The sequence below is a fragment of the Plecotus auritus genome (assembly GCF_963455305.1).
Source record: "Plecotus auritus genome assembly, chromosome: 10".
Classification (NCBI taxonomy): domain Eukaryota; kingdom Metazoa; phylum Chordata; class Mammalia; order Chiroptera; family Vespertilionidae; genus Plecotus; species Plecotus auritus.
This window is the reverse complement of record NC_137785.1, coordinates 22,980,025-22,997,196: the sequence shown is the minus strand read 5'-3', so window position 1 is coordinate 22,997,196 and position 17,172 is coordinate 22,980,025. Positions and strand designations below refer to the sequence as shown.

Below are 17,172 nucleotides of genomic sequence, written 5' to 3'. Positions count from 1 at the left end.
TATAAAGAGTATATAAATAGGAAAATATAAATACATATTTATTATGTTGTGAATCATAAAATATATGTAGAATTAAAACATGATAACAATATATCAAAAGACAGGAGGGGGATAAGATGAATTCAAATGTTTTGAGGTCTTTGCAGTATCCATGAAGTGGTAAAAATACTAATTTATATTATTTTTCATAAGTCAAGAATATATTTCTCATAAACTGTTAGTATAACAAATAAGCTATTTCTCATAAACTACGATGAGAATATGAAATGAAGTATAACAAGTAATTAGAGTAGGCTATGAAATGATAAAAATAATTGAGAAAGAGTTAAGAAATAAGAGAAAAATTTAAAAGGTATAACAAATAAAGAAGAAATATTAGGATTGGTAGATTTAAACCCAAATATTTAGTATTTGCATTGTATTTAAATGGACAAAATAATCCAAGACTTATCAGTATTGATTTAAAGATTAAAGACACAAATATATGCTGCTTATAAGAGGTACATTCTAAATACAAGATTATAGAAAACTTGAGAGAAGGATGGAAAAAAAATACACCATGGTGACTGTAACAACAACAACAAAGCTAGTACAGTTATTCTAGTACCAGATGAAGTAAATGTTAAAGCAAAAAGCACTTCCAAAGATAGAGAGGTAAGTTTTGCAATAATAAAGGGTCAAAGCATCAGGAAAATACAAGTTTAAATTTGTATGCACTTAATAACACAGCTTCAAATATTCAAAGAAAAACTTGATATAACAAGAGAAATAGATATGTCTATAATAATAGATATCATATCTACTCTTAGTAACTGATAGAATAAGATTACAAAAATATGTAGAAGATTTGGACAAAGAATATTAAACCGTTGAATTCACATTATTTTTCAGTGCATATAGACAATTTATCAAAATTTATCACATGCTGGGTTGTACAGCAAGTCTCAACAAATATCAAATTACTATAATCATAAAGAGTATATTCTCTAACCACCAGGGAATTAAGCTGAAAAATAACAGGAAACCCTCAAATATGTGAAATTAACATACTTGTAAGAAGTGGCGGCTGGGATGGGGTTTTAGGAAGCTTTGATCTGCTGATCAAGTTCTGTTTCTTGATTTGAGTTTCATGTTTGACTTGAGAATATATCACTCATTATTAGTGTACTTTTTTGTATGGAAGTATTATGTAAAAAGAAGTCAGTAAATCTTGAGTGAGCCATATTAAGTGAAATTTAGAAAGACATTTTGAAATGTTTTAATAAAATAATTGAGCAATTATAGAATCCTAATTTGGAGCAATGTTATGGGTAACTTCTTCATACTAACTATGAAGGAATTGAGAGAAAAAATTCAGATAAAAACTTAGTGGATTATACAAGGATGCTCATTGCAGCATTATTCATAACAGCCAGAGTTGAAACAGTGCAAATGTCCAACAATGGACGAAAGGATAAATGAATTGTGGTATATCCGTATACGGGAGTGTTATTCAGCCATAAAAAATGAAGTTTTCATAAATGCTACAACATTGAGGAAACTTGAAAACATCATGCTAAGTGAAAGAAGGCAATCACAAAATATCACATATTGCATGAGGCCATTTACATGAAATGTTCAGAATAAACAAGTTCCCTGGAACACAAAAAAGATTAGTGATTGCTAGGGGTTGTGGGGAGGTGACGAGTGCTAATGGGCATGGGCGTTCTTCTGGAATGATGAAATGTTCGAAAATTAGATAGCAGTGATTGTTGCACAACTCTGTGAATATACTAAAAGCTAATGAATTGCATATTTTAAAGAGTGAACTTTATGGTATGTGAATTATACCTCAATAAAGCTATTATTTAAAAAAACTAATGAAATATGAAGCAAAAGTGAGAAAGTTAAGGAATGAAATAAATACATGTAATCCTGACATTCTGCATCAGTTAATTCATTAAAAAGAAAACTTTTTAACAAAAGAAGTAAAATAGCTCCTTGATTGTTTGATAAACCTACTAATGAAGAGAAGTGAATTATAATAAACACATTGGTAAATATTTACATTTCTTGCATTTTGACCTGCCATACTAACATCAATAAAGGTAATACAGAACTCATAATATGCCTCAAAACAAGGATGTGAATGTCATCGTTAACAAGTGTCATCAATTTAAAGATTAATCTTTAACAAGAATATTTGAAATTGCATAGCTCATTATATAGGTATATCCTATATAATAAAGAGCTAATATGCTAATTAGACCAAACAGCAAAATGACTGTCCAGACAAAGCCAGGGCTGCAAGGGCTGGCCAAGGCTGTGAGGGGCTTCCAGGGTCTGCCGAGGCAGCCGGGGCTGTGAGGGCTGAGCCCCTTGCACAAATTTCATGCATCAGGCCTCTAGAGTGTGTGTGTGTGTGTGTGCGTGTGTGTGTGTGTGTGTGTGTGTGTGTATATAACTTGCTATTTTCTCAAACTTAACAATTCTTAAAATTTGCATGAGTTTTTCAATGATGAAATGTGTTATAAAGTTTAAAAACATGTTTCAAAACTTTCAGTAATACAGAGCAAGTTCCAATCAACCTGCTAGGGAAAAGACTAGACATTTTGTTCTATTTCTATAGCAAATGGTGTTACATAATTATTATACACAGAAGAGACCACAGAGTTTGCAGTCAAACATGTAAGAGAAAAGTATTACCTGGTGAATTAGGTAGTTAATTAATAAAATTTTATTATGAAAGCTAATAGTCCAAGAAAAACAAGATTCCTGAGGCATCAAGTTCTTAAAGACCTGGCCCTGACTTTTAGGAATTGGAGATGGGACCCCAGGCCCCACTTGGTCAGTTTCAGCCTCTGGTGTCCAGCTGGTGACTCCTCCTCCCCCCTTTATGAAAACGAGCATTTACCCACTCACCTCTCATCTTCCAGCTGGAGGACAGGGCCTTTTAAGTTTTATGCCATTTTTTATTACAGGTATTATAGTGTTATAGCTCAAACACTGAAACTTTTACCCTAGAAAGAATTCATCAAATGGCAAAAAAAAAAAATCCTAAATTATTAAGACTAAATTACTGGTTGCCATTTTAAGGTTTTAAAATCTGAAAAATCAATTGAAGGAAGAAAAACTCAGTGTCTTTAAAAAACATCTTAAAATCATTTGCAAGCATATTCTTTCAAAATTAATAGGAAATTTTTTAATCCTCATGATCTACAGTTGTGAAAATATGAGTTATTCAATCAGTATTTATTGAGCATCAACTATGTTCTAGGTGCAAATCAGAAGTGGTTTTTTAAAAACTGATTTTTAGAGAGAGAGGAAGGGAGAGAGAGAAAGAGAAACATCTATGTGAGAGGGACATCAATCAGCTGCCTTCTGCACGCTCCCCACCAGGGATCAAGCATGAAACCTGAGTATGTGCCCTGACCAGGAATTGACCTGGCAACCTTTTGGTGTACGGGATGACACTCCAACCAACTGAGCCACACAGGGGTGTGTGTGTGTGTGTGTGTGTGTGTGTGTGTGTGTGTGTGTGTGTGTGTTTAAATAACTTTAGGGAGAGGAATGGACAAGTCACTTTGTTCTAAATGGAAGTGAGATTCTGAGCTGTAATTCAAACTCTGGGTTTGGAGACTTTAACTAGATTCCCTAAAATAATTTCAAAATAACCAATCTAGAAAGGTCAAAACTAACACTTAGTTAAAGCTATGTGTTAAAAACTATTAGAAAAACTCACAGAAGATTCTCCATGGGGAGACTAATGCTTCCAACCCACATTTTTTGAAAGTCAATGACTAAAAATTGATTTCCACGGATCAGTAGCAATTTTAAGTATGACCTTGGTTCATCATAACCAATGACACAGTTCCCAAGTTAAAATTCTCTTCAGGAAACATTTGGAAAATACTGAATTTTTGAGTGTCCACTGGGAATGCAACAGAGAATAAGAGGTGTGGGCTGTGCTTCTCATCAAGCTTACAATCAGTTTAAGTAAACACAAGGGAACAACAAATGAGTGTACTTTGCACTAAGAATTTACTCTTTAAAATAACCTTTAAAATATCTCCTTCCTTAGTAACAGTGAGAATAAACAAAGCATCTTTTCTGTCAAAGAACAGTTTAGACAGCTGCCATTTTGGACTGCATGACTTGGCAGCCGCCATGTTGGCCAAATGGCTTGCAGCTCCCCTGGGGGCCACCATCTTGAAACAGCAAAGGCCAACCCCTCCCTTTGAATTAGCCAATTGTGAAAGACTGTGTGCCTGAGCTCCAATCAAGAGCAAAGGACAGGTCATGTGTGTAAGGGATTATAAACTCAAGCAGCCCACCTGCTTGGTGTGCACGCGCTTCCAGACCATGTGTGTGCACCCTTCTACGTAGAAGTAAATATGTTTGCCTTTCTGCCTGGCTCCCAAGTATGTTTTGTGTTCTACCAGAACCCCTGACTTGGGGGGCTTGCCTTATTTCTAACAATTTGGGGGCTCGTACAGGATACCGTCTGTCACCACAGGGTAAATGGACCCCTCTTCTGAGGTGGTGCACCCTGCTGCCAAGTTGTGGTGGCCTCAGTGAAGAGGGACAGCCATTACCCCTGGGCCGACTATGAGCTCAGGATCGAGAGTCAGCCAGCAACGCAGGAAGGGCCCAAGCAAGACCCGCGGCAATCAGGTAACCTCATGCATGAGCCAAGGTAGGAAATTGGACTGAGTATTACTTTGGTGATTGAGTGTCCTCGGAGGTCGGGCATATGTGACTGGGATGTGTCTTGGACATAAAGCGAGTGCGGAGTTCTGATCTGTGGTTCCATTCTCCTGTGAGGGAAGTGGCCAGAGAGGGACGAAGCAGATCTCGGGGAGTACGAGAAATCTCCAACATGGGGGGTTGAGTACATAGTCACAAGGGACCTGCCGAGGCTGGGAAACAGAAATTCTAGGCCTAGGGAATACATTCCCCCAAAATAGTCCATTGGGAGAATGCTGAGGTTCTGGGGAGGCAAATTCCCGAACCAGGAACAGAGACATTGCTCTTGGTGTAAACTTTTAGTGTTGTGTGCACCTGTATGAGAGTGTGTGTTGATGTTTTATGTCTGTTTTTTTGTTTAATTTGTTTACTTAGTTAATGAAATTTCTGTCTATATGTCTTAGATTAATTTAAAAGTATAACATTTGTAAAGGTTGCAATCCAGGGGAGTTTAAAACAAAGGAAGATAACTGCTTGTGGTTAACAAACCATTATCTTCCTCACCTGAGGCAAAGTGGGAGGGGAAAGGAAGGAAGGAAGGAAGGAAGGAAGAAAGGAAGGAAGGAGGGAAGGAAGGAAGGAAGGAAAGATGGAAGGAAGGAAGGAAGGAAGAAGCAAGCCGGAGGTTTCCAAGTGGCAGAATGGAAGGTGGTACTTGGGTGCTTGCTGAACTGGGAAGGGCGGAGAAATTTGCAAAACCCTGCCCAGCATCACATCCATTAAACATCCAGTTGTCAGCGTTGGTATTAACTAGGATGGGACCCGAATGGAACCGGAACGGGACCAGAACAGGACCCAGATGGGAAGCGGGTGGCCGGCACCTGCTTGTGACATCACAAGCCCGCGCAGGCCAGTGGAGGCGGAACTAAGGCTGACCTTGGGGGCACAGCAGCAAGAGAATGGGCGGTTCTTGAATGGGGATGGACCGCATTCCAAGGGTGGTCCTGGAGGCATAGGACTCCCAGCCAGATTAGCGTGTCCTTTCTTTGAACAGAAAGGGCAATCATAGTTAACAGCATAATTCAAATCCCTGTTAAGATATAAAGCTTTTCAGTAAAAATCTAAAGGAGAACAAGGGCAGACAGGAATGAGACCCTTGTCCTGCCTTCCCCTCCCTATGTGACCAGGGGGATGATCTGAGGGAACAGCCAAGATGGCCATTTACAATCCCAACTTCCCCCTTGGGAGGAGAGCTATCTTGATAAGGCTCCAACCGCCATGAGGTCACTGCACTATTAGAAACCAGCTTTTCTAGGCTGCGAAAGGAGTTGAGCAGTAAAAGAAGTTAAAAACTCTGCTGGAAGACCCACGCGGCTCAGCTGACTAGCTAGCCTAAAAGAAGGGGAGTGACTGGAAGGTCGGCTATGGCTGTCTGGGAAAGGGAGCGCATGGCTGGCCCTGGTGTGCTTCTAGCAGCAGATGTAAAGTTTCCAAACCCGAGAGCCTCAGTGGGAACTTAACAACATGGGCCATAGAGGGCACCGGAGAGACCTTAGGGAGCTCATCATTAAAGGAATTAGGGAAGCAGTTCTCAGTCTCAGAACCTAAATGAAGCCTTTAATATTCAACAAGGCAAAGAAGGGTCTTCTGAATTTACCAAGACTTAAAAGATTAAATGAGAAAGTACTCTGGGCCGGACCCTGAGGACCTGTTGGGCCAAGAAATATTATAAATTACATTTTGTCACCAATAGTTGGCCTGACCTCTCAAGAAAGTAGCCCAGGGAAGGGCTGGCCGGGAGGGCCCGAAACAGAAGGGGCAGCACTAACCTTAGGCGATGTATCTCCAAGGAAGAATGCAGCAGTTTATACATAATTTTCCAAAGTCTTTGGTAACTTAAAACTTCGGAGTTTGCTGAATTAAATAATAAAAATTATCAAATGTCTAGGTATTTTAAAATGAAATACTAATCTAAGTTTGCCTCATATGAAAAATCTAGGGGATAGATTTGAATCTGTTAATTAAATATGTCTTGTATTTTGAAATATATCCTTAAAATATAAATGTATTACTAATTTGAGAAATGCTAAGTATTTAACTTGCCACCTAAAATTTGAGGCTTCTAAGAGTTCAAAGTTCAAATTAAGTTGGGAGGATATTAAAACTGGTTTAAATTTAATTAATGTCTTTTAGAATAATTACAAAAAGTGTGTTGATAAATGTTAATCTAAGAAATACTGGTTGTTTACATTTTGGCAAATTATTGAAAAAAAATTAAGGTTTCTAAGAATGAAGAATTCTAATACATTAAAAAAAAGGTCTGTACAAATTGCTGATGGTGTACAGAAAGAAAGAATATTGGAATGGAGATGCTTAATGGAAGGACTGAGGCATGGTTATGCATTTTGAAGGAAAAAAATGTTTTTGAAGTTGTAAGAATGTGGAAATTTTAAGAAGTTTATAAAAAAAAGAAATGTTAAAAGGAAATTGATTAAATGATACAGGCCAGTAAGCCAGGACAGAGCAGGGAAACTGAAATATTAAAACAGCAGTTTGCAACCATCTAGAAAACTCTGTCTTTCCTAAACCAAGGACACCTAAGAGTCAATGACTTGCATTTTGCAAACAGAGGGTAAAGAGCTCATGCCAAAGTACTCAGGGAGACTGCTGGGAGAAATCCAATTAGTGTCATTTGTTGTCCACACCCAAGGACAAATGAAGTTAGAAAATAAGCCTTATTTTGGTTACTTCTTTTCTAGTAAAATAATTATGTTATATTAATCAGGTATTTAATAAAAAGATTATCTTTTAATCATAGGAACTGAAGTTTGCTGGCCTATGTTCCTATCTAATACACTTTAATATATAATCTTTTGGTAAAATCAAGTTTGACAACCTTCCTAGGGTTTGAATTTTTAGAAAGTTTTTTTTACCTAGAGTTGGCTGTAGGTGATTCCAATAGGCCCTGGAATGTCTCAAGATCTTCCTACAATGGAAACTAGGGACCAATTTCTTAAGAATTGTGTACTGGGTATCTCTTCTACTTTAATCTCTCTCAGGTTAGAAGGCCTCCTGACCCAAGGCCCTCTTAAGTTTCCGGTTTATCACCATCGACCGGAAGAATACGTTTATTCTAATCAAGATTTGGAAGGGAAGCAAGTTGGAGCCCTCCTGGGAAGGACCTTACCTGACTTGCTTACTACAGAGACTGCTGTTCGGACTGCAGAGCGAGGTTGGACCCATCACACATGGGTTAAGGGCGGACACACCTCAACTTGAACAGCCATACCAGAACATATCCCCTTGAAATTGATGCTAAAAACTGTGAGCTGTCTTAATAACCATCATGTACTGGGCTCTGTTTGCTTAAGGAATCTGGCAAATTGCAGGGGCTTACAATGTGGGCTGGAGAAATGTGTACAATCTGGATCATGCTTACCAAGTTAAATTATTGGTTAAAGATAACTTGAATGACTTGGATATTTCAGCCTTTAGGTCAAAAGATTGGCTAGGACAGTGGTCAGCAAACTCATTAGTCAACAGAGCCAAATATCAACAGTACAACGATTGAAATTTCTTTTGAGAGCCAAATTTTTTAAACTTAAACTATATAGGTAGGTACAATGTTATTAACTTAATTAGGGTACTCCTAAGCTGGCCTTTACTAAATATTCAAGGGGCCAAAGAGCCGCATGTAGCTCGCGAGGCGCAGTTTGCAGACCACTGGACTAGGACTAGATTTAGGAGTAGATGTCACCGGACAAGATCCCCTAGGCCACTGCCACTACCATGCAAATAGAAGTAGGATACAAGGGAACGAATGCCTGGGTGGAATGGATTGAATATTCTGTACACGCCCTGAATAAAAGCAACTGTTACGCTTGCGTGGCAGGAAGGCTAGAGGCCCAAGTTGTCCCATTCCCATTTGGTGGGACCTCAGACAGTAACGGGATGGAATGTGCGCTTGCCTTGTACCAGGAGGAAACCACCTGGGGAAACGCTTCCTATAAGACTCTCGCCCTGTTGTTCACATCCAACAAAGGTAAAGAGCTAGGACCCCCCAAAAAACAATCCGGCCCGTCCTCTGACATAAACTATACCTCCTGCCTCTCAAGGGGGGGAACAGTGCTTGGAGTTTATGAGAAATGTATCCGGATGTGTAAATGGCCAAGTATCCTCAAAATCCCATTGTGCTGCACTGTCGGTACCCCGTGCTGATGTCTGGTGGTGTCATGGGGGACCCTGACTTGTGGCCTTGCCCAGAAAATGGAGTGGACCTTGCACTCTGATACAATTGGCTATCCCTTTCATGTTGGCATATCGTAATCCTTTTTCAATGGACAGACAGACTAGGAAGAGGAAAGAGAGTCTAGGGTCCTCTGATCTCCATATACACACATTGGGGTTCTAGGAGGAGTGCCAAGGAGTTTAAGGCTAGAAATCAGATTGCTGCAGGGTTTGAGTCTGTCCTGTGTTGGTGGCCCACTGTGAATAAGAATGTGGTGGATTAATTATATTTTCCAGAATGAGCAAAGGCTTGTTAACTATGCTCAAGACGCAGTAAAAGGGATAGTGAACAGCTAGATGCCAGCATCAGGGTGACCTGGGAGAACAGGCAGAAGAAGGAGGAAAATATGTAATGTTGGGGCCAGTGCTGCACATTTATCCCTGACAACACAGCACATAGACCATCGCTGAGGCCGCACAGGCATCGGCAGCTTTAGTGATGAGTGAGCTGGAACCTGGGGTCAAGGGTCCTTTCTCTGATGCACTAGAACAATGGTGTCCACTTCACCCCTTTATTAGGAGTTACAGTGATGGGATGTCACATTGTCCCATGTCTTATCCAAGGATTAATTGAAACCACATTGACCAAACAGCAAATTAGACTCCTCCTAGACACTGCAGAGCATGAAAGTCAATGAATGTCAGCCGAGTTTGAAGAAAAGAGTTTAAATAAAGAAAAGGGGGAATTGTGAGAATAAACAAATCATCTTTTCTGTCAAAGAACAGTTTAGACAGCCACCATTTTGGACTGCGTGACTTGGCAGCCACCATGTTGGCCACATGGCTTGCAGCTCTCCTGGGGGCTGCCATCTTGAAACAGCAAAGGCCAACCACTCCCTTTGAATTAGCCAATTGTGAAAGACTGTGTGCCTGAGCTCCAATCAAGAGCAAAGGACAGGTCACGTGCGTAGGGGATTATAAACCCAAGCAGCCCACCTGCTTGGTGTGCACGCGCTTCCAGACCATGTGTGTGCACCCTTCTACGTAGAAGTATATGTTTGCCTTGCTGCCTGGCTCCCGAGTATGTTTTGTGTTCTACCAGAACCCCTGACTTGGGGGGTTCGCCTTATTTCTAACAGTAACAATCCCTATATTATCAAGGGCTGCAACATGCCAACTAATAATAGTTGGAGTTATTTCTCAGTCTCCCTTACAGAGCAGGAAAGCTAGGGAGATGTAAGCAGAAGTCATTTGAGTTTCAGGGGAAGCCTTTAAATGACATTTACTTAGGTGGCAGGTCTTCCTTTGTCCTTCTCACTTCTTGTTTCATTCTTCCTGTTATATGGACGCGAGGGTTGGTGCTGCAGTGACCCTATTGCACCACGAGGCAGCCATGGAGAAGGCAGACAACAAAGATAAGAGGAATCTGGGAAACTCAATGTCATGCTGCCACCATATTGACCAGAAACTGTCTACCAACATGCATTTATGTAAAATGAGATATCCCTCTATCTCATTTAACAGGGTGTCACTTCCTGTCTCTATTATTTGGGGCCAACCATAACTTCTCTTTTAAACCAATCTCACCAATACTCTCGATTAAACAATGCATTTCTCTGGAGATGGAAGATCATGTGAAATAGAATTAAAAAAAAGACAACCATATATTCCCATAAATTTCTTTAGAAATGACCTATGTAAGAACTTATATAAGACAACATCTTGCACAGCTTTCTAGACACCCTCAACCCCAAATGGCCACCATTTTCATTCTAGAATGACTGCACCTTGAACTTCATCTCTGAAAATTTTTTAATTTCAAGATCATAAGCTCCATATCTCCTCTCTGTTCCTAGTACATCTGCTGTTTCACTCCTCCACATCCCAGAGACCAACTGGTCTGAGTCCTCCTCAGTTCTCTTTTTCCCCCTCACAGGTTTCTCTTGGGCCATCCTGCTTTCATTCATGGTGATGCATTTTACAGATTCTGCCATCTCCCCTCCAGAATTCCTTCTCCCTTAGAACTCTAAGGTACTAGCCATGTTTTTTGATATGCTTGAGCAGGTTCACAGATGATTTTAAAGGAAAAAGATTACTTAAAAGAAAAAGTTTACTTTCAACATGGAGGTGAAATGGGCCATTCGATAAGAATGTCAGTTGGCCTCTTAAATTTTAGAAATATTGTCATCATCTTGCCACCATTGTCTTCCTCACCATCACCTTCTTCATCACCATCTTCTTCATCACTTCCTTTATCCCACTGCCCTCACTTCTGAATTACCACCATTTTTATTACCTCTGTCCTCATCACCAATACAATACAAAGTGACCAGCACTATCTAAGTGCTTTTCATTGTTGGCTCATTTAACATTCATAAGAACCTAATGAGAATGTAAACAGTTAATGTGCTCGTCTCTTGTGTATGGTCAGCTCTGGTCCAAAAGCCCACCCCTCTACATCTTCGTTACACTGCCTCCAGCAATTCTGGCATCCCTCCTCGACAACAACCACCAGCCTTTCAGGAACATGTTAGAAAATTTAACTGTAAATTTACTTTATCCAACACTGGACAAAGAGTCCTTTGGGACACATATGTAAAGGGGGGGAGGGGGAGAGAGAGAGAGAGAGAGAGAGAGAGAGAGAGAGAGAGAGAGAGAGAGAGAGAGAGAGAGAGAGATATGCTCTTGGTAGCTACCCATTCCTCTCATTTTATTACTTATGTCTCTTTGTTAAAACTGATTTTTAGAGAGAGAGAGAGAGAAGGGAGAGAGAGATAAACATTGATTTGTTGTTCTACTTATTTATGCATTCATTAGTTGCTTCTTGCATGTGCCCAGACGGGGATTGAACAGGCAACCTTAGCTCTAACCAACTGAGCTACCTGGCCAGGGCCTTATTACTCATGTCTCTATCTGAGCTGAACACCAGCTCTGCCCTGAGGGAATCTCAAGCTCACTGCCCACTGTCCATTTGAAGAGAATTTTTGTGCTTTTGTCAATATTCATAGGTGAAGAATATATTTTACATTATGTTACTCATGGTTTCTTACTTTACATTAAGAAATGTTAATTTTTTTCTTGAATTCAGTGGTATTAACAAAAGCAAACAATCAAAAATAATTTCTCACAATATTTAGTCCGTGACCATGCACATTCCCCCACCCTACCCCAGTCACAGGAGCCACTTTGAAATAACTAATTAATCTCACCCACCTCATAACTTTCAAAGGTTTTCTTATTTTAGGTTGGGATTATCCAATTTCTATTTTCATTATTACATCTATATAGAAAATTACAATGTGCCTTGAACTCTGTTTTTGAAATAGGTTCACCAGAAATTCTGCAGATAAACCAATATCCCCAGTGAATATTCCATGGGCCATTAGTTCAATGGGACATGATGAGGTGGCCCAGGAAAAATTATTCCCAGGCCAAATAAATCTGAGAAAGCCTACAGCCCGTACCAACCTCTCTTAGAGAAACACACAGCATTTAAAAGCTACACAGAAGTCCTGCAGTAAAAGAAACCTTTCAAAGGATTCAACTCAGTATTCCCCACATCTGTTTGACCCCGAAATCTCCCCTCAACCCCTGCCCTACAATGGTGTAACTAGTAGAACAAATTTCTTGGAACACCAGTTTGAGAAACCTGGGGAAAATGTGTAATCTATATGCCGTCACAGGAACACTGCATGGGAGCAATAGAATGGAGCCATATCAGCTACTGTTTACGTTGCTGTTTGAGGTTGGAGTCCTGAGTGCCCTAGACTAGGCGAGGGGTATTTCCTCCTCTTCAATGAGTCATGCAGGGCTACAGTGGAGAGAGGTCACTGGGGAGCCAGGAAGCTGAGAGGGCCCACCTGTCCCCAGGAGCTGGGATAGTCCCTGGATTCTTGAAAGAATGCAGATGCAGACCTGGGTCTTCCCTCTGGGTGCCTGGGAGGGTAGGGACCTCAGGGCAGAGGAGGAAGCACAGCACTGCAGTTGAGAGCATGGCTCATGTGGAGCTGGGCTCATATCCCATTTCTGCTGTTTACTCGGCGGCCCAGGACCTTGGAGCAGATTCTCTGAACTTAAAATAAGCTCCCTCATTGGTAAAAGGTCAATGAAATCAACCTCACACAGTTTAATAAGGCAATGGATGGGAGGTGGAGAGCCTGTGGGGAGGGGGATGCAGAGGAAAGGCTTGGCCAATGGCAGGGCTGCGTTCATGGATTCTATGCTCTTGGTCAGTAAGAGGGGTGTCCAGTTCTTGGCCCTGGCCATGACCCGCAAAGAAACCATGATCTTAGCACATTTCCATCAGATGCATAGTTGGATACAAATTCAGCAACTGAGAATGTAATTTTGTGTACTCAGCCTGTCCCCAAAAATTGCTCCTTTGAAATAATGGGAAACAACACCCATGATCCATAATCATAAAAGCATAGGAGCCCAGAGTAAATAATGGCTTTCCCAGACAAGCCAACTCGGTTGTTATTTATAAGCTCCTAGGCCACCTTGCTATTGCCAAGAAAATCTGCTTTACCCCTTTGCAGCTGTTCTGTCTGGTCTCTGGATCTATACTTGCTGAAAAAAATAGTTATTGTTATGCTAAAATCACAATGGGACTCACATCACTCACAGCTAAATAGCACCGATAAAACTATGAAAATGGCATTTTGGCATTGAAAGTTATTTTCTCACAGACTTTAACAAGATTCAATGCTTTTGTTCTCATAATGCTCTGGTATTTCCAGCTTTACAAAAAAAAAGATAAAAATATGAAATAGTATTCTGGCATAACATAATCTTTTCTCCAAAAGGGAGGGTTTTGATTTTGTAAACAGGGAGCCAGCAGGGGCTGTGTACAAAGAATTTAATATTGATCAGCAATCATGGTTGTGACCGAAAGGGTGGTGTTAGCAGAGGCTTACCTCTTTCTTGGTGAACTCTGGTGAGTGGTCATTTTTGTCATCAATCAGGATTGTCGCTGTGGCTGTGCCTAGTAATCCATACAACTGTCCAACCATATCTTGAGCCTCGATGATCAACTCATACTTGGGATTTTCCAGCGTCTACAAAGCAAAAACACAGCAGAGAAGATGGCATTTAGATTCAAGTAGGGAGCAAGCATATTGCTTGAGCTGCCTCTGTGGCCTCCTCCATCGAGGGCGGCCATCTTTAATCAGTTACAGCAGTTGTACCTGTTGTGTATAAATACCCCTTGGAATCTCTCCAAAAGGAGATAGTCTCTATACAAAGACTGGAGTTGGCTGTGGGGATGGCATCTATTTTCTGTTCTTCTTTAACGGAACTTTTGACACATTCCAGAATGTTGCATTTCTGGGGTTTGGGTATACATTGCATGTTTTATATTTATGCCCACACATGTCATTTCATAGCAAACTCATGAAACTGACCTCGAAATGAGACTTAGGACAAAGATAGCAGCGTTAGGAACTCACGCTTACTGAACAATAGTATGGGCCAGGCATTGAATTCCTATACTTTTCAGAAATCATCATTGTTAATCTTGCCAACAAGCATGCTAAACCTCATTTGTTGTTCCCATTTCACAGGTGAAAAAATACCAACTGAGGTTTACAGTCACTTGTACTGCACTTCTTTCATGTCAATTTTAGTAATTAAGTTTTTGGTGTCATGTTAAATTTGGAAGATGCATTTTAATTGCACCATGATCTGATAAGTTTAACATGGCAATATTGCATTATTGTCTTTCAATATACATAAGTTTTTCATTTGAATATTTGACAGACATTTTGCTACCCTATTTAAACACTCAGAACAACTAAGTGGCCCTGATGCCAAGATGAACAAGAGTGCAGTGGGCGGAAAGCAACCAAGCCTTCATTCACGTTTTTTTCTGTTTTTCTTTCTTAATTCCTTTACCTTTTCACCCAGCCTCCCAACACCCCTCCCCTCTAACAGCTGTCAGTCTATTCTCTGTGTCTGTGAGTCTGTTTCTATTTTGTTAGTTTATTTTGTTCATTAAGTTCCATATTTAATTGAAAACATATGGCACCCGTCTTTCTCTGACTTATTTATTTCAGTTAGATACAGACAACAATATGGTGATTACCGGGGGGAAAGGAGGGTGGGGGAGGTAGGAGAGGGTAAAGGGGGATAAACGGTAATAGAAGGAGGATTGATTTTGGGTGGTGAACACACTATATAATACACAGATGATGTGTTATAGAATTGTACACCTGAAACCTATATAAAGTTTATTAACCAATGCCACCCCAATAAATCCAATAAATAAAATAAAATAAAAATAAAATTGCCCTCTGTGGTGGATTTGCCTGTCTTGATCAGCAAGGACACCATTCTGTGAAGGCAGTTTCCACATTTCCTATGGGGACTTCTGGTCACTTATTCTCTGCCCAAGTAATGTGGGTTGATTGACTTTTCCCACCATCCATCTGGCCAACTTTTGGAATGAGCCCTGATTAGAAGAAATCAATAAGTGCATGCCAAGCCAGGGTCATAATGACTAGTCAGGCACAGGACTTGTGCTTGACAGATGAGAGAAGGAAGCCCTGTTTCCCTGTGGAAACATTTATCCCAGGAGCTAGATGAGCCATTTCATGCCACAGCAGAGGTGGGGTGAGGGATGTCTATCTGAGAATGAAGCCAGCCATATCCTGATAGAAGGGATTGCACTGGAGACACTTCACCATGCCATGCCTGAAGCCAGTCTTACCTATGGACTTCCAGCTAATTAGGGCATTAATTTTTCTTATTTGCTTAAACCAGTTGGGATTGGTATCTTAATCACCCACACAGAGTTCAAGTTGAACCACCTTCAATAACAAAATAAAAGGACTTTATTTTTTTATTGAAGGTCCTATCAGTTGCAAAAGTCCTACCAGTATAACGGCTTCAAAACCATTGCTTATTCCAACCAATAATTAAGAAATACCATGATAAGCAAAGAACAAAAACACAAAGGGGATCTATAATTTCCTTCTAAAGCTAAAAGTTAACATGGGAATTTTTACTAGCTCAGTGCTCGCTGTCCCCCAAACATTTAAGTATTTTTAAAGGGTAGCAAGCTGTTTGCTCCCCAGGGAACCTTTAATTGGTTGTTTCTTAACTAAGACTTCTGAGCTCCTATCTTAAGGAGTAGTAGTTCTGTTGGATGGTTGGAAGGCTCTAAATTCTAGAAGATGAATGGGATGCTGATACACTCCCTGAACAGGTTACTCACAATGTACCCCCCAACTTTATTGTAACATTGTTTAAGTTTAAAGCATGACAATTGGATACATATATATAGGGTGTCCTCCAAAATGTATACACACATTTTGGGTAATTATAAAGGCAGTGTTTATGAAAATACATTTCATTTTCAAAATTGAGCTATCAGCTGTTAAAGTGTGTATACATTTTGGGGGGACACCCTGTATAATTGTGAAATGAGCTCCACCAGGATGGAAGGTCACAGAATTCTCTCACTGCTGAGTGCAAACAGAATTTAGCACCAAGCCAAGCTCTGGGTAATTCTGGTTCTGCCTGGTTCAGTTGGCACCACTCTGTGAAGGTGCCTGAAATGCCATCTACTCTCAAGCCGAAGCTGGAAAATCATCAGCCTAATGTAAGTGACTTTCTACTTATCATTGACAAGTTGAACTGGATTTACTATTTGCCATAAATTTTATAGCTGGATGATAATGAAACCAATAAATTGGACTGTCTTCAAAATTTTCCCCAAGTGTCTCTAGACATACTAATCACTACTCAGTTCTAATTTCTTGTATGACTTTTTTACTTCTGTAATAATATATTGCATATTTTGGGAAGCACGTAATCATAAAAATAAGAAATTATGTAGGTTTTTTTCTGATATTCAAGAGGTTATAATAAACTTAATGTCATTTTCTCCATGTAATATCATTTATCAATATAATTCCTTGACATTACTTTAAGGGTTACATAAAATATAATATGCTAATTTATAATTAACTTAATCTTCTATTATTAGGACTTAGAAGTTATTTGTAGTTTTTAAAAATTTTTTATTTTTATTTATTTTCGCCACTATTACAGATGACCCCCATTTTACTCCCCTTTGCCCACCTCCACCCAGCCCCACAACCCCCCTTACCCCCTTTTCTGGCTTCCACCACACTTGTGTGTGTCCATGGGCTATGCATATATGTTCTTTAGCTAATCTTTTCACCTTCTTTAATCCAGTTCTCCTCGCTCCCCTAGCTGTGTAGTATTTCAATGCATAAATGTACCACAACTTTTAGACAATCTAAATAACACTACAAT

The 17,172-nt window shown here is 39.9% G+C and overlaps 1 protein-coding gene across 3 annotated transcripts in view; it reads right to left on the bottom strand.

Moving 5' to 3' along the window:
* CDH13 (cadherin 13) overlaps positions 1 to 17,172 on the bottom strand; it is a gene marked incomplete at its 3' end in the record, with an annotated part of 1,096,460 nt that overhangs the window by 150,659 nt on the left and 928,629 nt on the right. For all 3 annotated transcript variants that reach the window (XM_080645767.1, XM_080645766.1, XM_080645768.1), the window contains one exon: positions 13,809 to 13,949. In XM_080645767.1, the coding sequence (XP_080501893.1) occupies positions 13,809 to 13,949 (141 nt within the window). The remainder of the gene's footprint in view (positions 1 to 13,808; positions 13,950 to 17,172) is intronic.